The 23,616-nt window shown below is 41.6% G+C and overlaps 1 protein-coding gene across 1 annotated transcript in view; it reads right to left on the bottom strand.

Moving 5' to 3' along the window:
• Window positions 1-23,616, bottom strand: part of dscama (Down syndrome cell adhesion molecule a) — a 146,878-nt gene that overhangs the window by 6,315 nt on the left and 116,947 nt on the right. The window contains exons 19-32 of the mRNA XM_047379654.1: window positions 19,554-19,797; window positions 13,480-13,626; window positions 10,153-10,308; window positions 8,387-8,520; window positions 8,079-8,232; window positions 7,472-7,589; window positions 6,772-6,935; window positions 6,570-6,668; window positions 6,301-6,489; window positions 3,910-4,200; window positions 3,642-3,818; window positions 3,526-3,556; window positions 2,363-2,478; window positions 2,107-2,256 (exon numbers count right to left, since the gene is read on the bottom strand). Coding sequence (XP_047235610.1) covers window positions 2,107-2,256; window positions 2,363-2,478; window positions 3,526-3,556; window positions 3,642-3,818; window positions 3,910-4,200; window positions 6,301-6,489; window positions 6,570-6,668; window positions 6,772-6,935; window positions 7,472-7,589; window positions 8,079-8,232; window positions 8,387-8,520; window positions 10,153-10,308; window positions 13,480-13,626; window positions 19,554-19,797 — 2,170 coding nt within the window. The remainder of the gene's footprint in view (window positions 1-2,106; window positions 2,257-2,362; window positions 2,479-3,525; window positions 3,557-3,641; window positions 3,819-3,909; window positions 4,201-6,300; window positions 6,490-6,569; window positions 6,669-6,771; window positions 6,936-7,471; window positions 7,590-8,078; window positions 8,233-8,386; window positions 8,521-10,152; window positions 10,309-13,479; window positions 13,627-19,553; window positions 19,798-23,616) is intronic.

Raw genomic sequence — 23,616 nt, forward strand, 5'->3', positions numbered from 1 at the left:
TTAGCATATTTCATCCGACCAATAAAAGAAAAGTGTTTTTAATACAAAAAACGTCAACCTTCAAATAATCATGTACAGTTATGCACTCAATACTTGGTCGGGAATCCTTTTGCAGAAATGACTGCTTCAATGCGGCGTGGCATGGAGGCAATCAGCCTGTGGCACTGCTGAGGTCTTATGGAGGCCCAGGATGCTTCGATAGCAGCCTTTAGCTCATCCAGAGTGTTGGGTCTTGAGTCTCTCAACGTTCTCTTCACAATATCCCACAGATTCTCTATGGGGTTCAGGTCAGGAGAGTTGGCAGGCCAATTGAGCACAGTGATACCATGGTCAGTAAACCATTTACCAGTGGTTTTGGCACTGTGAGCAGGTGTCAGGTTGTGCTGAAAAATGAAATCTTAATCTCCATAAAGCTTTTCAGCAGATGGAAGCATGAAGTGCTCCAAAATCTCCTGATAGCTAGCTGCATTGATCCTGCCCTTGATAAAACACAGTGGACCAACACCAGCAGCTGACACGGCACCCCAGACCATCACTGACTGTGGGTACTTGACACTGGACTTCTGGCATTTTGGCATTTCCTTCTCCCCAGTCTTCCTCCAGACTCTGGCACCTTGATTTGCGAATGACATGCAGAATTTGCTTTAATCTGAAAAAAGTACTTTGGACCACTGAGCAACAGTCCAGTGCTGCTTCTCTGTAGCCCAGGTCAGGCGCTTCTGCCGCTGTTTCTGGTTCAAAAGCGGCACCTGTAGCCCATTTCCTGCACACGCCTGTGCACGGTGGCTCTGGATGTTTCTACTCCAGACTCAGTCCACTGCTTCCGCAGGTCCCCCAAGGTCTGGAATCGGCCCTTCTCCACAATCTTCCTCAGGGTCCGGTCACCTCTTCTTGTTGTGCAGCGTTTTCTGCCACACGTTTTTCCTTCCCTCAGACTTCCCACTGAGGTGCCTTGATACAGCACTCTGGGAACAGCCTATTTGTTCAGAAATGTCTTTCTGTGTCTTACCCTCTTGCTTGAGGGTGTCAATAGTGGCCTTCTGGACAGCAGTCAGGTCGGCAGTCTTACCCATGATTGGGGTTTTGAGTGATGAACCAGGCTGGGAGTTTTAAAGGCCTCAGGAATCTTTTGCAGGTGTTTAGAGTTAACTCGTTGATTCAGATGATTAGGTTCATAGCTCGTTTAGAGACCCTTTTAATAATATGCTAATTTTGTGAGATAGGAATTTTGGGTTTTCACGAGCTGTATGCCAAAATCATCCGTATTAAGACAATAAAAGACCTGAAATATTTCAGTTAGTGTGCAATGAATCTAAAATATATGAATGTTAAATTTTCATCATGACATTATGGAAAATAATTAACTTTATCACAATATGCTATGGTCCATGATTACAATTATGATGTTTTAGAAGACATGCAGCAAAGGTCTTATGGGCCGGGACTCAAATCTGTGACGGCCACATCGAGGACTTTAGCCTCCGTACATGGGCCACACACTTTACCCCTGCATCACCGCCGAGCCCCCAGCTCTCTTTCAACAAACCATTTACATTGGGTCTGCATGTGTACCAAATTATGTCCAAAGTGAAGCATTTCTTCTGAGTGCCCTATTTAGCATTTAGATTGTTTCATCAGCGAGCAAATTGCCCCTCTTTTCTCTACAGAAGGCTGTGTGAGTTTCTTTTTGGAAGATTGGACTAAGATACTTATTCCATTTATAAAGGATAATCCAATGTTCTCAGTGGAAAAAAAATAATAGTAAAAAAAGAAGCACAGAAGTTTTTTTCCATGGCATTTTAGAGAATTCTGCAAGGTTTTATTGTTACTCCTCTGAGATACTTTGTTACACTCTTTATAACTGAATCACACTATTTGACTGGAAACAAATTAGTTATAAACAACAGAGGAGATGGTCAGAGAAGAGAAGAACACAGAACAACAAACTGAGCTCAAGAGCGTTACCATAAGCAATGAACCTAAAAATGTCAGACAACAAAACATGAATTAAAAAGAACAAAGGTTATCGCCAAAAACAACAAAACCTACAAAAAGAATCATTTATGTGTAATGAAGTAAAATAAAGAGATTCCGTACTGGACTTACTGGTTCCTGGCCTAGCATCTGATACATCAACCAGTGGACCAGTGGCTTGGGAGAGGGACTGATAGTGGACAGTGTGGGTGACTGTGGACGACTTTTGTTTCTGCGTTTCCCCAAAGTCGTTATCTGTCAGCAACACAGTGGATCTGTCGTCTGTGGGACGGCAGCAAACATAAGATCAGCGCCAAAGCACCAACAGTCAGGTTCATGATCGTTTTGTGCACTGCCCTGTATATAGCAGAGGCGGGTAGATGCTTACCAACAGTCTCCATGGTGTCCCTCTCCTCAATAAGAAGCTGGGCTCTGGGGATGTCAATGTGCATACGCAGCGTTTGTTGCTGTTTGTTAATTGGCTCTGTTGGACGGGTATTTTTACTGAGGAACCCAAAAACAAAGAAAAACTGTGATACCTAAAGAGCATATTATTTTGGTCTTAAATAATACTATAATTGACACCTAATATTTACATACACAGTATAAAAAGGCACATAACCATTGTTTTCCTCACTGTCAGAGGTTTATAAGAGTAAACTTTATCTATTTTATGTCAGTAGGGATTACCAAAATTATTTCTGTTTGCTAACTGCCAGAATGAGGGAGAATTTGTGGGTACTTTCTTCAAAGTCAGACGTTTACATACACTAAGATTACTATGCTTTTAAGCAATAGAAAAAGTCTGATGTCATGGCTTTGTAAGCGTCACATTACTTGAGTTAAATGGAGGCAAACCTGTGTAAAATCTTGCACATTAAAAGGAAACTAGCCAATCTATCAGGAGGAAAATTACAAGTATGGTTCACCCTTAGGTACAGATTCAAGATGCCTGAAGGTGCCGCCATTATATGCCGGTTTAAATACCATGGTTGCACTACCGCTCAAAAGTTTGGGGTCACTCAAAAATGTAATGTTTTCCCAAGAAAAATGACATTTTATTAATCAAATAAGTTGCAAAATGAATGAAAAACATAGTCACTCTCATAGACAACAGTTAATGTTTTAGAGTGGTCATCACAAAACCCCAATATATGGGGTCAGGGCTTAGTGATGGCCCTGTTCTATGGGTCAGTCTCATAGAAAATCTGTGCCAGCATGGCAGCCTAAATATTTGGCTGAGAGACACCAGTTCCACCAGAAGGAACAGACCCAAGTCATATAGTTTAAGAAGCAATTCTACCAAATTCTAATGAAATGTGCATAGACTTCAGAATTTTAGTAAAGTTAAATAATAATAAATAATAAAGTCTTTCATTCTGGCATTTAGCAAAAATAAATCATTTTACTAATCCTACCTGACCTAAAACAGGTAACGTTTAGTCTAATATAATGTCAGACAGTGATAGAAAAATGGTTATGTGTGTTTCTACACTACCTATAGAAACATCTGGCTTCAACAACTGTATGACAATGATGTTCAACACCTACCTCATGAGCATTTCAGCCAAACTTTTTGCATCTGGAAAACAAGCAGAATTATATTTTTTGTGTTTAAAATTGTAGCAAACATAGCGAGCAGAAACCTGAGCTATGTTTTATCTCACCTCTCAGCCTCTTGAGCCTCTGTTCCCTCCTCCTCCTCCTGAGCACCAGCAGCCCAATGGAAATGACAATGATCCCCACCAACACACAGGAAATGGTCACCATCATCTTCAAACCTTCACCTCCTCCAGAGGTGTCCTCACTCACATTGGGTGCTTTCACCAAAGGAGCGATAGTACCTGTGCACAGATCATGGTTAGTGTCAAGGACAAAATGGAAGATGAAATGATTTTCAGAGGCTCCTTTTTACAAACTCTGGAAACAACTTACTGCCATCATAGCTGAGTGTTGCAAACTTGATTCTCTTCTCAGCATAGCCAGCGCTGTTGGACACTTTCATCTGTAGCTCATACCAGGTGGCCTCCTGCAGGTCATACAGTATGTAGCTCTTTGTAAGAGATGTCCGCTGTGCCGTAGTCCAAGTGGGCGAGTCGACTGCCCGGTACTCCAAGGTGAAGGAGGTGATTGGACACCCGCCATTATTCCAGCCATTTAGGTTGAGCTTGACCCGAGTGGCGTTGATGCTGGTGAAAAGCTCCTGTTCCTTAGAGTACTGAGGCTCTGTTTCGAACACAATAAAAATCAATAAATACAGTTTCTGATTTAAAGAAGAAGGGTTTATTATGACTGACTGGTTTGTTATAGGTTTGTTCAGAGTTCAAGAACTGGAAGTTCACTCAGGAACATATGGTGACTAAGGCCCCAGATAAAACTCTTTAATGCCATTGCTGCACCAGTAGGTGGTAGTAAAGTCAACATTAGCTAACTTCAAATGAAGATCATGACCCTGGCTAAAGAAGTGCTAGGCTAACTAAATAGGTGTAACTCTTGTTTTCTGACACAGTTTATTCTGTCCCCCTATATTTCACATTTGTTAGAAACAGGACAAATTGAAACCGATGTGATTTGTCTACTGTTGTGGTTTCTGGTGCAGAGATTTTGATCATATCTGTGAGATCTCTGCTGGCTGGTTCTGGCACTTCATTGTTCTCAGCTGCAACTCATCCAGCTAATGAGCTCATGGCTTTTTAAGACAGCTGCTGACACAGTCTGTTGCTGGAACATAGTCTCTGTTATGTGGACTTCTGTCAGCCTGCCTGATCGCTTGTTGTCCTGCCTTCCTGTCGATCTGCCCATCTGTCTGCCTGCCTGTCGCCATATGGAACTCTTCTTCAGGAAATCTGCACTGTAAATATTTCCACCGCCAGAACACTCTCTCTCTGCTCGGATCCTTGGGGCTTCCTCATCCTCTGGCTTCTAACAACTCTAATCAAGGTCTACCTAAGTTGGAACAATAAAACCTCATTTCAATCTAATTCTGTGCATCGAATCTGTGTCATCTTCTGATTTGGTTATATTTCGACAACCTGAGTAAATTAATGATAATATCCAAACAAAATAAAAAAAGTTTTTTTATTCAAAATATTTGTGTTAGTGTGGAAAGGGCAAAAATGTATTTAGTTTTTGTACTGTGGGAGGAAGCCAGAGTATGCGGAGAGAACCTATGCATGCACAGGGAGAACATGCAAACTCCATGCAGAAAGACTCCTAAGAATCAAACCATTACAGACCAGTTATAGTAAAAGTCTGAAAGTGTCTGTCTGTGTCATATGACCTGCTCTGTGTGCTGTGCTCTGATAAATCTAATAGGCTCAATGTGAAGCAGAGAAAGCTGTACAGAGAGTTGCTGAAACACTTGTCATTAAATTGTACAATGTTTAAATGAAAATGCTAAGTTTATGAAGCACAACAACAACTTTTTCTGTAGGTTTTGTCTGCCACACTGAATATTTCTACAAGCTGAATTGCTAACGAATCATATCATAACATAACAGGGAGTAATGATGCAAACATTAGCCTAGCACTTCAGTAAACTGCAAACATTGTCAGAAGGATCCAGATGTTAGTTCAGTCAAGAATGTTTCATCAGACATGTCTTTAAAAACAAGTGTTTGTGAGGACATTATTGTAGCGTTCAACAGATAAACTTGTGTTTATGTAGCTGCAACAAAATATCTGCAGAAGTCAAGAAAAATTGACAGAATGGACTTTAGCATCCATAACATCAATGGTGTGTTGGTGTAGTGCTAAAGAAACGCACTGTGTTATTTTACTGCGGTTTAAAGCTTCAAAATTTTCATACATATTAATGTTATTACTTTATGATAATTTACAACATAAAGCAATTTATTTTAATTCAGTTTAACAAATACAGTGTCATTCAAACCAGTTATACAATCTAACAGCATTCCTTTCCATGCATTTAGAATCAAGTCCAATCCAACTCCTAGTTATCAGAATCAGCTCAAATCATATATAAATTCTGTTGAAATGGTTTAGTGCAGTGAAGAGTTATATTCAATCCGTTTCAACAACTGAAACTGTTAAATGAACACACTCCAGTTTAATCCAGCTGTAATACACTTAATCTTGTTAGGTAAAATGTTGTCTTGCCAAGGAGGGCAACTGGCCTAATAATATCCAGACTTCAGTTTAGAGCTCTGCCTTTATCTTGCATGGGTCTTAGACAACAGCAACCTTTAACCAAGAAGAAACACCCCAAGGAATCATGCTACCAGCTTGGAGGATCATAGGTCTCAATCGGAAGAAGCAGCAAACCAGTTGCCTGCTATAATAGAGAAATTAAAACATTGCTCGTACCTTTGCCATGGGTCTTTGCTTCTATGATCTCACTGATGCGTCCAGGGCCCACTGCATTCTGGGCAGTCAGGGTGAACTTGTACCAGGTACCACACTTGAGGTTTTCCAACCGATAAGAGCGTTCACTGGGACTGATGGCAAAGTTACCCCACTGTTCGCTGTTATCCTCGGAGTACTGCAGAATGTAGCCTGATAACAACAGGGTTGAAACACAACGGTCAGCCTCCTAGTTTAGTTTTATGAAACTGAAATGATGAACCGTGTCTGACCTCGTATGGAGCTGCCTCCATTGTCTCCTGGGATCCAGGAGAGGGTGATCGAGGTCGTGGTTGTCTTTGTGACGGTGAGGCGGGGCTGGTCAGGTGGAACTGCAGGAAGCACAATGAAGTATTTGGGAAATAAAACCAGATCTCACATGGATGTTTCAGGCAAGCGACTCATCATTTTTTTGACCTCTATAGTAAAGCTCACCTTGAACCTGCAGATTGAGAACGATCTTGTCTGAACCAAAGCTGTTACTGGCAACACAAGTGTAATTCCCAGAATCCTCTGCTTTCACTGTGCGAATAACAAGGCTGCCATTTCCATGGACACTGCGCCGGTTGTCTATCACAACAGGACCAGGGGTTCCATTGCTAGAACATAGATGCGTTTATCATTAATCTTCTGATTTCAGAATATACACACCATCTACAAACAGAGCCTTGTCTGTCTACACTACCATGGTAAAGTATTCATATGCCCACAATTAACAGGATTTGTTCAGGTTGATCTTCAGCCTTAGTTTTCTGTATATCCATAGCCACACTGCGACTCAGTTTAGGTAGGCAACCATAGATTGGTAGGTTTGCAGTTGTGCCATACTGTTTCTATTTTCAGACGATGGATTAAACAATGCTCCATGAGATGTTCTTTATCACCTAACCCTGTTTTTACCTTTATCAGAACTTTATTCCTGACCTTTGTTTAGAGGTATTAGAGTAAAGGGGGTAGAACACAAATGGATGTGCCATTTTTAGCTTTTCATCTCACATAAAAGCTCGATCACATATATTGATGTGTGTTGTTTAAACATCACAAATTGTGGAGGAACATGAATAGTTTTTCAAGGCATTCTATATTCACTGATTAAACCAGTAGTGCTCTTTGTTCTTATATGTACAGCACTCACATCTCCTTCAGCCACTTGATGGTTGGGGATGGATCACCTACTGCCTTACAGGGGAGCACAATGTCCCTCATCCAGGGGGTCGTGACTGTCCTGTTGAAGGTCAGGATTCGAGCTGGAGCTGCAAATACAAGCAAGCTGGTTTTGACATCACAGAATCCATAGACATTAAAAATTAATTTAAGAAATCAATTTTAGCAATATCTTGTTAGAAATCCCTCCTGGGTTTCCAATGTTAGTGTTTTGTACTCTGTAACCCTTCAGCTAACTGAGTCAAGGCTCAGTTTGTGTTTCTGCCTGAGCAGTGGTACAAGGAGACAACATTGATCACATAAATGTCTGGCAGGATGTGAACACCCTGATAGGAACTGTGGGTCCTGACTCTAGACACCACAGGAACTATCAGCAAATGTAATCAGCTTATCAGCTCTCACCACAGCATTTACAGAGACAAGACCGAATGCAGGGTCATTTTTACATTCAGCTAAAGGAATAGAAAGGAGATTTATATTTCCATTCACATTGGTCTGCTATAAATATTCCTCTTCTGGATCTGCTTGGATAAACAAATGTGCATGTGTTTGGTGTTGAATGTGTAATCCCCACTGACCCTCAGCAATGGGTTTGACAGTGATGATCTCACTGCCGTTCCCACGGCCTGCGGCCGTGACGGCCACAACCCAGATACTGTACTGCCGGTTCCTGCTCAGGTTAGGGATGCGGTAGAAGAAGACGTCTGGGGCTGCTTCAAATTCGCTGCTTACCTATAGGAAGAAGGTGGGAAACATTTAAAGCATTCTTAGCTTGCTGCAAATCCCATTTCCACACCAGTCTTGAACAAACCAAGTGCCCTGATAATCTGATAAGAAACTGAAAACCAGAATAAGGACACAGGTACTTTATCGGGATCGGTTTTACGGTAGGGTGTGGGTTGGAGCAGAAAACTGTGTATTTCCTGATGATGCCGTTCACTTTGAGAGGAGGAAGCCAGGACACAAACACCACCGAGTTGGATGCAGCTGCAGCTTTCACACCAGCTGGAGGACCAGGGACTGAAAGCAGAAGGAGATTTGTTATAGTAGAGATACATCAAGAAAGCTTGGGACTAAAATAGAGCAATTTTTTTATGAGCCCTGATCAGAGATCCGCCTGTCAGAAACAAACAAACAAAAATTTTTTAAATCTTTTTTCAGTGAGTGACTACACCATACTCAGTGCTACCATGACCTTCAGACAACAATACTTGGTGCAGAATTTGCTACTGAAGAAAGATTATTCAAAGTTATCATATTTTGCTATTATTGAGGTGTTAAAAATGAAGTTAGAGAAAGCCTAGAGATGTAAGAAGCTATTTTAATGGAAACTATTTTCTACAACATGTTAGGACATGTCTGCACTTCTTTCACGCTGTGAGGAAGCATCGCTCTCAGCAGATAACAGGAAAGTTGAATGGAATATGAGAAATTTGCTTGTTATCCTTTTCAGCTTCAGCCTCTGTCTGTCATGGAACATGTAATGGGAAATCTCAGTGTTAAAGGGAGGATGGAGAGGTGCATCTAAAAAATGAGTATTGTGAAAAAATGTCACTCATTTCAGAAAGTGGAAATCATATATTACATAGTTTCATTACACATACAGTGAAATATTTCAAACATTTATTTCTTGTAATTTTTACCCAAACTCCTGAAGTTTGCAGGTGACACCACCATTAGTCTGATCCAGGACAGTGACGAGTTTGCATATAGGCAGGAGGAAGATCAGCTGGTCCACTGGTGTGCTCAGAACCACCTTCAGCTAAACCCGCCAAAAACAATGAAAATGACGGTGGACGTCCGGAGAAGAACCCCTTCATTGCCTCCCCATATTTTTAAATGGATTTTGCTTGACAATCCTCTCAAGGCTGTGGTTATCCCTGCTGCTGCTACACCTTTTCCCATCACATTTTTTTTTCACTCAACTTTCTAGGGATATGCTTGAATACAGAGTATTAATAGAAAAACCAGCTTCTTTAGCAATGACCTTTTGTGGCTTACCCTCCTAGTAGAGGGTGTCAATGACTGCTAGCTGGACATTTGTCCAGTCAGTAATTCTTCTCATGATTGTGTAGCCCACTGACCCAGACTGAGAGACCGTTTAAGAGGCTCAGGCACACCTTTGCTGGTTAGAACATGACACAATAAGTTTCCATTATTTAACTTTTTCACAATATTCAAATTTTCTGACACAGAATTTAGGGTTCTTATTATCCAAGAGCCCTAATAAGCTAAATTACAAGTAATAAAGGCTTGACGTATTTCACTTTGTGTATTGAATCTATATAATGTATGAGTTTCATTTTCTGAGTGACAAAAAACAATGAACTTTTACACAAGATTCTAATTTTTGGAAATACCCGTAGATACAGGAAGGCTAGAATGCTGTTCTTATATCTTCTTATATTATAGTTCTTAAAGAGAAATCAGAGCTGGCTAAAATAGTGAATGGCAGGCCAAATCTGCACAGACACCAACAATTGGAAATCAGCCACAAAACCTGAGTTAAACATACATCCAGTATTATTATCTCATAAGACAGATCCTACGTTTTTTAAAACATTACAATACGCTTGCTTCAGAGATTGAACATAGATCATACCAACTGACAGCTGTCTTTATTGAAAATAAAGGGTGTGTTCAGTTTCCTACCGTCCTCCTTAGTGCGAGTGTAAATCTGTTCACTGCGGACACCATCTCCAGCTCTGGTAAAGGCCAACACCTGGATGCTGTAGTTGGTGTATTTCTCCAGTCCATCCAGCTCCAGAGAAGGTTTAGAGGTCGTGACATTCCTGATATCACCGAGTTCTGAAGAGGCAGAGAAGAAGCAGAGAGGACTGAACAGAGAAGAGGTGACTGAAGTGAAGGAGAGCAGTAAGAAACGTTATGCCTCAGTCAAAACTATATTCTAATCCCGATATCAAAAACAACTGAACTCCTTCTACTTCAAAAGCTTTTTCTGTTGTTGGTCTCCTACTGGTAATAATCTACTAATATTGTTGGTAGCCACTGATCCAAGAAAGCCACCATTACCTTCCCCATAAGGAAATTCTCAGTCTCTGTAGTTGTTCTTCTCTAAACGTAAACTCGATGTTGTTGCTGTGTTGTTGTGCATTAGTTACCATGTACAAACAAAAATTATGTTCCATTTTTAAAGATGTACAACTTTCTCCCAACAAAAAGGTCAAGAATGTGTTTGGATTATCTTCTGTCTGGCCTAACCTTGAGAGGTAAAGGTAATCAGGGACACTTTTTAATCCTCCCTATTGTTCCAACTGACAGCGCCGTTTTTGAAACATTTTCTGTCATTCAGCCAAGTGCAGCCTTTCTCTAAGATCTTCAAATTACTAATTACAGCTGGATTCCATAATGTGACCCTTAACATCAATTGATTCCTTAACTGTTTCTTCTACTTAATCTAAAAACAGATAATTACAACAATATCAATTCATTTTTTTAAATATGTTTTTCAAATCCAAGGTACTCATCTGTTAAATAAAGTAGGTTCTCTACAAAGTAAAAACAATTGACTAAAAACTCTCCAAGATTTTACAAGATCATTTTTCTTTATGTAGTAAGGCTCTCAGTATGAGTGCACAATCCTATTACTTATTTAATAAAAACAGTCAGAGAAAGCAGAAAATAACTGAAAACTGTTTTTATTTGTAAGAGAGGTTTTGGTGCTACATAAGCTTTGTTTTAGTGTGCTTTCATGCTTTATGTTTTGTTTTCGGCAGGGTTTATGTATGATCAATTTCACATGACTAAGTTCCACATCTTGCGTTAATGACAAAGGCATCTTAATATGTACATTTGAAATGAACAACAATGTAGTGCACTGTGTAGTGAGTAATGGATACGTTTGCACCCAGCTAGTGAGCACATTTGGAAAAACAATAGTAGTAAAATGAACAAAAGTGCCTGTAGTGTCACAGACATCTGCGGAGCAAAGTAGCAGACAAAAAGCAGTGTACATTTATTTCTGTGGATTTTGATTATATTTGTTTATAGCCAGAGAAAATCTCAAATTAATTAATCTTAGACAATGAGGACAATTTATTTTTTAAAGTGATTTTTATGCAGAAATGTTGTTCTCTTAAAGAGTGTGCCCATGTACTGTAAAGTATGCACACTCGATACTTGGTTGAGGCATCATTTGCATGATTTACTGTATTGATGCAGATGGCATGGAAGGAAATGGCCTTTAGGTGCTCTGCTTAGGTGTTCAGGAGACCCAGGTTGCTTTAATAATGGCCTTCAGTTTCTCTGCATTATTGCATTTGGTGTCCTGCTTTTGGCAATACTCTTGTGGTATCTTTGCGGGGATTAGATCAGGTGAGTTTGCTGGTCAATCAAGCATAGTCATACCATAACCATTGAAGCAGGTACAGCTACCTTTGGCAGTGTGCCAAAAGTCAAGTCCTGCTAGAAATCAGTGTCTCCATAAGCTTGATCAGCAAAAGAAAGTATAAAGTGCTTGAAAATTCTCTGGTAGATGACTGCACTGACTTTGCATTTGATAAAACAGTAGATGGCATGGAACCAAACAGTATCACTGACTGGAAATTTCACACTGGACCTCAAGCAAGGAGAGATTCTGTGGCTCTTTACTTTACTTTACTTTACTTTACTTTACTTTTATTTATTTATTTCAAAATGCAAAATAGGATAGGACTTTGGATCACTGAACAACAGTCCAGTCCTTTCCCTTCTGAGCCTAAATAAGAAGCATCCAAAATCATCTCTGGTGAAGGAGTGGTGTAACACAAGGAATGTGAAAGGCATAGCCCATGTCCTGAATGTATCTATGAGTGTAGTGGCTCTTGATGTACTGACTCTAGGATCAATTTACTTTATGTGATTCTCTCCCAAAATCTTAAATTGACTTTGCTTCACAATCTTCTATAGGATATAGTTATCCCTGTTGCTGGTGCACCTTTACCTACCACACCTTTTCCTTTCACTGAACTTTTTATGAATATGCTTGTAGTCCGCACTATGAACAACCAGGTTCTTTAGCAATGGACTTTTGTGGCTTACCCTCTTTTGAACTTATCTGATAAAACATTCTTATTTTTAAAAAAAACTAATTGAGTTTTAATTAGTCATTAACCTAAACAAAGGCTTGAAACATGTCAATGTTTGTGATGAATCTAGATAACATACTACTTTCCCTTGTTGATTTTTACTGTACTAAGTTAACATTATGATGATATTCACATTTTTGAGAAGATGCATTTTCATCTCTTAGTAAATGAAATACAGGTCCTTCTCAAAATATTAGCATATTGTGATAAAGTTCATTATTTTCCATAATGTCATGATAGGAATTTTGGGTTTTCATGAGCTGTATGCCAAAATCATCCGTATTAAGACAATAAAAGACCTGAAATATTTCAGTTAGTGTGCAATGAATCTAAAATATATGAATGTTAAATTTTCATCATGACATTATGGAAAATAATGAACTTTATCACAATATGCTAATATTTTGAGAAGGACCTGTATACTATGCTATAATGACTGACTGTGCATACATATTATTGGTTTCAGGGGAGCAACTAACATTTGATTGTTGTACGTAGACAAATCACACCACGTCTGGCTACAGAGATTTATTTGCATTTAACACAAGTCAAACCAACTATCAACTAAAAACATTACCATTTGAGTGTTCTCTCACTGTTACTATGCAAACTGGTTCTGGCTGTCAAGTCCAAAGCATTCATGTTGTTCAGGCAGGACAACATGATGTGACAGTGCAGGGGCCAAAGGTAATCATGCTGTCACAACCAATTCCACCAGCACAGACCTAGCATGTGGCAGTGCCATGCCATGTTGTCATGATGTCCAGCAGAGGACGTCTCAGACACACAGTCCAACAACAAGAAATTAAAAAATTTTTGTTCACAGTTTAAATAAATTTTGTCTACCAAAGCAGATATGTTATGTTTTCAAAGCCCCAGTCTGACTGTGTACCTCCATCAGGCAGGTTGGCCCAGTAGATGACCCTGAAGCCCAGCAGGTTGCCATTCAGAGCGTCCTTGGGAGGGGTTAGCCAAGACAGGGAAATGACCTCTGGAGACGTGGCCATGGCCTGGCCATTCTCAGGAGGACGACTCGGCACTGAGGGAGGAGAAGCAAGACAGGTGTAAACAACTCACTCACATTAGACACCAGAGGGCAGAAACACATGGCAGTACCCTCTAATGCCTACAAGGCTGAGACAGATCCTCGCACATCCTCTTTCTATTCTTTTTTTTTTTTAACATGTCCTGTCCAGCAGAGTAGCACAATTTTATATACATATATACAGGGGTTGGACAATGAAACTGAAACACCTGTCATTTTAGTGTGGGAGGTTTCATGGCTAAATTGGACCAGCCTGGTAGCCAGTCTTCATTGTTTGCACATTGCACCAGTAAGAGTTGAGTATGAAGGTTCAATTAGCAGGGTAGGAGCACAGTTTTGCTCAAAATATTGAAATGCACACAACATTATGGGTGACATACCAGAGTTCAAAAGAGGACAAATTGTTGGTGCACGTCTTGCTGGCGCATCTGTGACCAAGACAGCAAGTCTTTGTGATGTATCAAGAGCCACGGTATCCAGGGTAATGTCAGCATACCACCAAGAAGGACAAACCACATCCAACAGGATTAACTGTGGACGCAAGAGGAAGCTGTCTGAAAGGGATGTTCGGGTGCTAACCCGGATTGTATCCAAAAAACATAAAACCACGGCTGCCCAAATCACGGCAGAATTAAATGTGCACCTCAACTCTCTTGTTTCCACCAGAACTGTCCGTCAGGAGCTCCACAGGGTCAATATACACGGCCGAGCTGCTATAGCCAAACCTTTGGTCACTTATGCCAATGCTAAACGTCGGTTTCAATGGTGCAAGGAGCGCAGATCTTCGGCTGTGGACAATGTGAAACATGTATTGTTCTCTGATGAGTCCACCTTTACTGTTTTCCCCACATCCGGGAGAGTTAAAGTTTGGAGAAGTCCCAAAGAAGCGTACCACCCAGACTGTTGCATGCCCAGAGTGAAGCATGGGGGTAGATCAGTGATGGTTTGGGCTGCCATATCATGGCATTCCCTTGGCCCAATACTTGTGCTAGATGGGCGCGTCACTGCCAAAGACTACCAAACCATTCTTGACAACCATGTGCACCCAATGGTTCAAACATTGTATCCTGAAGGCGGTGCACCAATACACACAGCAAGACAGGTGAAAGATTGGTTTGATGAACATGAAAGTGACCCCATGACCTGCACAGTCACCAGATCTAAATATTATTGAGCTACTTTGGGGTGTTTTGGAGGAGCGAGTCAGGAAACGTTTTCCTCCACCAGTATCACGTAGTGACCTGGCCACTATCCTGCAAGAAGAATGGCTTAAAATCCATCTGACCACTGTGCAGGACTTGTATATGTCATTCCCAAGACGAATTGACGCTGTATTGGCTGCAAAAGGAGGCCCTACACCATACTAATAAATTATTGTGGTCTAGAACCAGGTGTTTCAGTTTCATTGTCCAACCCCTGTATATAAATATATATATTTATATATATATATATATATATATATATATATAAACTTAATTAGAAATTGCTATGGGATTATTTTAAATATAATAGACACAGAGGTGGGAACAAAAAAGAAAAAAAGAAGAAATAAAGGGAGATAGGAGGGGCAAAAAGTTAAGAGGGAGAGAAGGATAAAAATTAAGGAGAGAAAGAAGGATGCAGAAAATACAAGATAACACCCTAGAAGTCTGCTTCCACACCTGCAGAAAGGGAGAAAAAAAGACACAGGGACAAACAACAGAGAGAGGTGTCTTTTGATGGGGAGGGGCAAAATGTTCTCCCAGGGAGCACCCCCTTTCACTGAGACCCACCAAGGGAGGGAGGCTCAGCACATTAACCCCAGGGCTAATGGCAGCAGCACCATCGAGCCCCATGGAGCCCAAGGCTAGGGATGGGCATCGAGCCCCAAGAACTGACCGGAACTGGAACCAACACCCCAAGACCCCCGGAACCGCCCAAACACTCAAACCCGATCCCCAGCCCCAACACACAGTCTGCCAACCAAAGAAGCTGGCAAACCCCAATGAAAAGGATCTGGTGCATGCAGCAGCGAGCGAGACCATGTCCCCACCCAAACAAAAACAGCCAACCAGCCGTCCAAGCACAAACAAAACAAGAATACACTGCACAAAGTAGGGCGCACAACAGTCAAGGCCTCCCAAAAAAAAAAGCACCCTCGCAAACGTGAACCCCTTTGAAAAGAAGACCCACAACATCCACCCCTGAGAACACATGCCCGACACCCATGCAACAGTCAGAAGAATCCCTGCAAGAAAACTCACACCGAAGCCCACAAAAGTCAAAAAGTGAACAGAGCCAAGATAGCCCACCCAAAGCATGCAGACCCTTCTGACCACTCTGCCAAACAAAACCAAATCCCTCCGCCCACTCATCCTCACCCCAGAAGAAAGCCTACACCAACCCAACATTCGGGCATCTCTCAGGACACTTAAGACATTAGACACCCAGGCTGACTTCACCCCATCCGCTCTCACAGACCGCCAGCAGAAAACCCCCTCAAAAAAACAGCAACATACCCGCAGTACCCAAAGCCCCCCCACACCCATCCAGGACCCTAGCCTTTGGGTGACACACTTCCGGAACCCCAAGCCCCCAGGCGCACCCCAGACCCACCCAGGAGCAGTAACCTATGTCCACCAGAAAAGACCCAGCAATAACGCCCCTATGACGAAGCCAAAGGCCCCCTCCCCCACTAGGTTACGAACCCGATCAAATGAGCCCAGAGAGATTGATCTAATGTGGAGGCAGAGGCTGTCTGAAGGCTAATACAGGTCCTTCTCAAAATATTAGCATATTGTGATAAAGTTCATTATTTTCCATAATATAATGATAAAAATTTTACATTCTTATATTTTAGATTCATTGCACACTAACTGAAATATTTCAGGTCTTTTATTGTCTTAATACGGATGATTTTGGCATACAGCTCATGAAAACCCAAAATTGCTATCTCACAAAATTAGCATATCATTAAAAGGGTCTCTAAACGAGCTATGAACCTAATCATCTGAATCAACGAGTTAACTCTAAACACCTGCAAAAGATTCCTGAGGCCTTTAAAACTCCCAGCCTGGTTCATCACTCAAAACCCCAATCATGGGTAAGACTGCCGACCTGACTGCTGTCCCTATTGACACCCTCAAGCAAGAGGGTAAGACACAGAAAGAAATTTCTGAACGAATAGGCTGTTCCCAGAGTGCTGTATCAAGGCACCTCAGTGGGAAGTCTGTGGGAAGGAAAAAGTGTGGCAGAAAACGCTGCACAACGAGAAGAGGTGACCGGACCCTGAGGAAGATTGTGGAAAAGGGCCGATTCCAGACCTCGGGGGACCTGCGGTAGCAGTGGACTGAGTCTGGAGTAGAAACATCCAGAGCCACCGTGCACAGGCGTGTGCAGGAAATGGGCTACAGGTGCCACATTCCCCAGGTCAAGCCACTTTTGAACCAGAAACAGCGGCAGAAGCGCCTGACCTGGGCTACAGAGAAGCAGCACTGGACTGTTGCTCAGTGGTCCAAAGTACTTTTTTCGGATGAAAGCAAATTCTGCATGTCTTTCGGAAATCAAGGTGCCAGAGTCTGGAGGAAGACTGGGGAGAAGGAAATGCCAAAATGCCAGAAGTCCAGTGTCAAGTACCCACAGTCAGTGATGGTCTGGGGTGCCGTGTCAGCTGCTGGTGTTGGTCCACTGTGTTTTATCAAGGGCAGGGTCAATGCAGCTAGCTATCAGGAGATTTTGGAGCACATCATGCTTCCATCTGCTGAAAGCTTTATGGAGATGAAGATTTCATTTTTCAGCACGACCTGGCACCTGCTCACAGTGCCAAAACCACTGGTAAATGGTTTACTGACCATGGTATCACTGTGCTCAATTGGCCTGCCAACTCTCCTGACCTGAACCCCATAGAGAATCTGTGGGATATTGTGAAGAGAACGTTGAGAGACTCAAGACCCAACACTCTGGATGAGCTAAAGGCCGCTATCGAAGCATCCTGGGCCTCCATAAGACCTCAGCAGTGCCACAGGCTGATTGCCTCCATGCCACGCCGCATTGAAGCAGTCATTTCTGCCAAAGGATTCCCAACCAAGTATTGAGTGCATAACTGTACATGATTATTTGAAGGTTGATGTTTTTTGTATTAAAAACACTTTTCCTTTATTGGTCGGATGAAATATGCTAATTTTGTGAGATAGGAATTTTGGGTTTTCATGAGCTGTATGCCAAAATCATCCGTATTAAGACAATAAAAGACCTGAAATATTTCAGTTAATGTGCAATGAATCTAAAATATATGAATGTTAAATTTTCATCATGACATTATGGAAAATAATGAACTTTATCACAATATGCCAATATTTTGAGAAGGACCTGTATAATCCAACATAAGGTATCTTTACTGGTTAATTCTAAGAATATTTTTAGTTTCCAATTCATGAGGATAGTTTTCTTAGCAATACATAAGGCAGTGTAAAGCATGTGAACTGAATTTGTCTCTATGGTGACATCATCTAATTTGCCCAACAAGCAAACTGATGGGGAAGGTGAAATATCACATCTCAGAAATTTTGATAACTCTTCACATATCAGGCACCAGAATCTCTGAACAGGTGTACAGAACCATATTGAGTGGATGTAATTGTCAGGTATATTGCCTGTGCACTGTAAGCAGGTACTAGATGGTGCCAAATTCATCTTGAACATCTGTTTAACTGTATAGTGGACTCAATGAAGATTTTGGTATTGTATCAATTGTAAATTTGGGTTACTAGTAATTTTGAAAGTTCTTAAACATATCTGAGACCAGACGTTTTGGACAAAGTTAATTGATATATCCGCATCCCATTTCATAATAGGGAAGGATGTTGATTTGTTTATTTTAGACAGTGTCCTCTATATTTTAGACAGTAATTTGGGGGGAATTGTAATACACTTGATGGCATTTGTAACTCAACTTTATTGAGCATAAATTAGTTTTCTATTATAGATTTAAGTTGTTGATATTCTAAAAATGTATTCTTGCCAATCCCATATTGTAAAATTAATCTTTTATATGGCATAAAGTGAATTCCTTCAAATTTATGTTCCAGGTATTCAATTCCTTTACACCTCCAATCTAGGAAGTTTATCATATTATTTTTTGTAGCCTGTCAGGTTTGAGGAGCAGGACTGCTGAAAAATATTTATTCACATTAGACACTAGAGGGCAGAAACACATAGCAGTACCCTGTAATGCCCACTAGGCTGAGACAGATCCTCACACATGCCTCTCGCATGGAGGCATTCTGCCTCTTCTTGTACACACCCTAAGTTTATCAGGTGTCTAAACTAATGAATAAAAATCAAACATTACTTAATCTTACTTAATCTTTAGGAATTCTAGTAGTCCTTAAACTAGGTCTAAAAAACACAGTACACTTATTTTTACAAATGAAATAAAAGTCCTAAGTTCACAAAACTTACAGAAGTGGTTTAAAGAATCATTTAGTTTAGGATATTGCAGTCCCCATTTGACAAATACAATTCAATTCAATTCAAAAATACTTTATTAATCTCAAAGGGAAATTAAATAATTTGCAAGGGTTACAGTTGCAAAAACACAGCTAGTATAAGTTGTTCCAGAAGCAACAAAGTTAAACAGACCTATACCAGACTTTAAAAATCCACAGCCAGATTAAGCTGAGTGTTGTTTTGATAAAATTACAGTACCTAAAGGAAATACTATTGGCCAAGCAGTTCAAAGTGAATATGTTTTACCACCACCGCCTGCATTCACAGCTTCAGGCTGACATTCTTGGCATCCAGCAGCAAATGGATGACACTGCAATTTTTCCTGAAACTTCATAATCCACTTATTTTTGTTGTTTGGAGTACTTTTTAAATAAAGTCCACTTTTCCGTTTGATGTCACACATTCATCAAGTTTCAAAAGAAAAAGTGTCTTACCATCCTCCAGAGTGGTAGCAGCCACCTCAGTGGATGACGGCCCTGTCCCTGCACTGTTGCTGGCCTGCACCACCACCCCATATTGGGTGAACTTCTTCAGGTTGTCCAGGACCAGGCTTTCTGCATTGTCCCCTGTCGTCTCCACGCTGATCACGCTGAACTGGTAGTTTCCACCCGAGCTGTACTCCCTGTAGCCCACCTGGTAGCCTCGGATAGCCCCGTTCTGAAGGTGCTTCTTGGGCGGCTGGCACAGAAATCATACAGGTGATTTGAAGCCAAGGGCTTATTGATTGTTTTTCACACATTGCTTCTAACAGTTGAATTACAATTAATATTTTATTCATATGCTAAACTCTTTAAAAAGTCATGCATCTACCTTAATGTTTACAAACGTCAGTTGATAAATTTGATTGCTGAACCTCTTGTGATGTCATCAACCCAGATCCATAAAAAAACAGAATTTGCTGTACTTTTTCTTTAGTGTGTACTTGAACAATGTGTATTTAATTAAATCCAGCAGTGGGAAGCCATAAATCATCACCCAGCTGGGTTTTATTGTCAACATATGTTTTTTTGTATACAAAAACATCTACCTCTTTATCGTATCATTGTTTGGCCACTTGTTTGGCCAGATTTTTTACAATAAGATATCTAGAATTACATAATCTACCTGGTATAATGTCTGATCGGAGGTTTTCTGTACCCTAATCTAAGTTTCCCTGTTTGATCGTCCAACTAGGTCCTTCCTCAGCATTTCGCACTCATAAAGTGATCTTTTTTTGGGGAGGGATAGGTATTAGTGGTCTTTTCAATCTTTAATGGCAGGAAATGCGACTGCTATATTTTGTTTGATGAAGTTCTATAGATAGGAAAATATTACTGCCCCATGTATTTAGATGTATTTAGAAGAAGAAACACAGAACATCTATATAAGTCTATATTTGGATTTAAGTTTAGACTTTTTTTTTTTTTTTATCAGAATCACAATCAGAAACAGCTTTATTGCCAAGTTTGTACAGACACACAAGGAATTTGACTCTGGTACACTTTGCTATCAGTAATAAAGAATATCTTTTTAAATGTAAATATAAACAAATTACATTACAATAGAATATAATGTGAGATCAGTCAAAGTATGCATGGTGTTCTGGACCTCTGACTGTCAAGTGTTCATCAGAGAAACAGCCTGGGGGAAGAAACTGTCTCTGTGGCGGCTGGTTTTAGCAGAAAGCACTGTGTAGCGCCACCTGAAGGTAGAAGCCTAAACAGTTTGTGTGCAGGATGTGTGGGGTCTGCAGAGATTTTAGCTGCCCTTTTCCTGAACCTAGACCTGTATAAGTCCTGGATAGTGGGAAGGTCAGCCATGTTGTTTGGTGGAGGAGCCAAACCACACTGAGATGGACGAAGACAGGACAGACAGAATTCTGGCTGTAGAAGATGACCAGCAGCTCCTGTGGAAGGTTGTACTTCTTGAGTTGCCTCAGGAAGTACAGTCTCTGCTGAGCCTTCTTCCAAACATTGTCTGTGTGTGAGAACCATCTCAGGTTTCGAGAAATGGTGGTTCCTAGGAACTGGAAGTGGTTCACAGCAGACACAGTGCAAACTTCAGGAGTTTCACAGATGGGTCCGCTGAGGTGCAGTCATTTTTGTAGAGGGAGAAGAGGAGTGGGGAGAGAATGCAGCCCTAGGGGGCGCCGGTGATGATGGTTCTTGTGTGGGAGAAGATGTTCCCCAGCCTTACCTAATGCTGCCGGTCCTTTGGGAAGCTGGTGATCAACTGACATGTGGAGGCTGGGACATTGAGCTGGGTAAGCTTCTGGTGGAAGATGTCTAGGTTGATGGTGTTGAAGGCCGAGCTGAAGTCCACAAACAGGATCTTGGCGTACATCCCTGGCAGTGGCGATTGCTCTAAGACTGCAAGGGAAGCTCAGCTTCCCCTAAAATGTCAAAAAATAAGAGATCAAATATATACTGTTGTGTGTACATGTCATTGACTAAATATGCGCTACAACGCGCTCAACTTTTGTTCAGAATCAGCTTCTTATCACTGGTAACGACGTGGCTTTCCTCTCACTCATTTCCGCAGCTTCACAGTGCTTTAAACAGTGAGTTCAATAGCGAAGCAAAAATGCTGGGCTTTGTCCCACCCATCGAACGCTCAGCGTCTCTGGGGGTCTATGGGGCAGTGGGATGGCCTCGGCTGGCCTGGATGCTCAGCTTCTGCATGATGATTGGATGATCTGTCTGAGGCTGAATCCCTTTTTGATTGACAGTGAAATGAGCGAATCAACAAATTAGCGATCTTGAAATTGGGCTTCCCCTCCTTGAAAGACCAGCATCCGCCACTGATCCCTGGGTGGTCAAGGTGTTGCAGGATGAAGTGTAGTGCCAAGTTGACAGCAACATCTGCTGACCTGTTTGCTCGGTAAGCAAACTGCAGGGGGTCCAGCAGGGGGCCTGTGATGTCTTTCAGGTGCTTCAACCCCAGTCGGTCAAAGGATTTCATGACCACAGATGTCAGGGCGACAGGCCTGTAGTCATTTAATCCTGTGAGGGTGGGTTTCTTGGGCACTGGGATGATGGTGGAGCTTTTGAAGCAGGAGGGAACCTCACACAGCTCCAGTGACTAGTTAAAGATCTCACTGCAGAAGGGTGCCAGTTTGTTCGCGACGGCGTAGGCTTTCAGGCATGCTGTGGAGACATTATTAGGTCCTGAGGCCTTCCTTGTTTTCAAGCACTGACAGATCCTATTTACATCTTTCTCTGAGATCCTTAGTGCAGGCGGGGGTCTGAAGGTAGTGGGTGTGGTTGGTGGCAAGAATTTGTATAGTAGGCCAGGTTGTTCCTGGCCTGCTTATTCAGGGCCAAGTCCCCACTGCTATGAGCCTTTTCCTTATCCCTGCACAGTTGCCTCAGATGAGAAATGAACCAAGGTTTATTGTTATTGTATGACCAGAAGGTCTTTGTCTGCACACACGTCCTCACAGAAATTGATGTATGATGTCACCACCTCAATGAGTTGGTTTAAATCAGTGGCTGAAATTTCAAAAACAGCCCAATCTGTGCAGTCAAAGCATGCCTGTAACATCTGCTTTGACTCATCAGTCCATTTTTTAGCTGTCCACCTGTAGGTTGGGATGAGGTGGACCAGAGAGTGGTCTGAAAGTCCCAACGCAGACCTGGTGACAGCATGATATGCATTCTCTAAAGTTGTGTAGCAGTGGTCCAGAGTTTTTTTTATCTCCACGTCTGTTGTCAGCTCAGCCAGTTGTTTTTTAGCATCAGACGTGGTGCCTTGAGGTGGTATGTAAATGCCAACCAATACAAACATGGAGAACGCCCTCGGTGAATAAAATGGTTTACAGTTAATGAGAAATTACTCCAGGTCAGGACTACATATCTTCTTCAAAAGTCTGATATCTCTGCACCATATCCCTGCACCAAGCCTCATATAAAAGCAGATTCCGCCTCCTCGCTTTTTCCCCGATAAGTCCGTGTTACGGTCCGCTTAAAGCTCGGTATCAGAAGTGAGCAGTCCAGGGTGTTCTCATTCAGCCAGATTTCGGTAATGCAGAGAGCAGTAGATCCACGGAGGTTCAAGTTTTTACAGGTGAGGAGAAGCAGTTCATCCATCTTGTTGGCCAGGGATCGTTCATTTGCTGGGTGGATTGAAGGGAAGTCCCTGCTGTCGGAGCCTCATGAGACCGCTGGTCCCCTTCCTCTCCGCCGTCTCCAGCAGTATAGCTTATAGAGAGCCGCCACTCCACTGGCCAGGATCTCTGTGAAGCTTTCGCCAATGAATGATGGTGAAAAAATGTCAAGAGAGGACTGTCTGATGTTTAGAAGCTCTTCTCTGTTGAAAGAGACCACCAAATGGTGGCAGAAAACATGCAGAAAATGACAGAGCAAAGCTCCGAGGCTGCCATCAGTGGTGCCATCTTGGCCCAGTGTTAATTTTCATATAAAGACCTGTCCATCAGGATTCTCGTAATTATTGATCTTGTCTTTTTTTTTTTTTTTACAACTTTAGGCTTTTTCAGGTAAACAGTTGCATTTAATGAAT

This window comes from Girardinichthys multiradiatus, chromosome 11, assembly GCF_021462225.1.
Source record: "Girardinichthys multiradiatus isolate DD_20200921_A chromosome 11, DD_fGirMul_XY1, whole genome shotgun sequence".
Lineage (NCBI taxonomy): Eukaryota > Metazoa > Chordata > Actinopteri > Cyprinodontiformes > Goodeidae > Girardinichthys > Girardinichthys multiradiatus.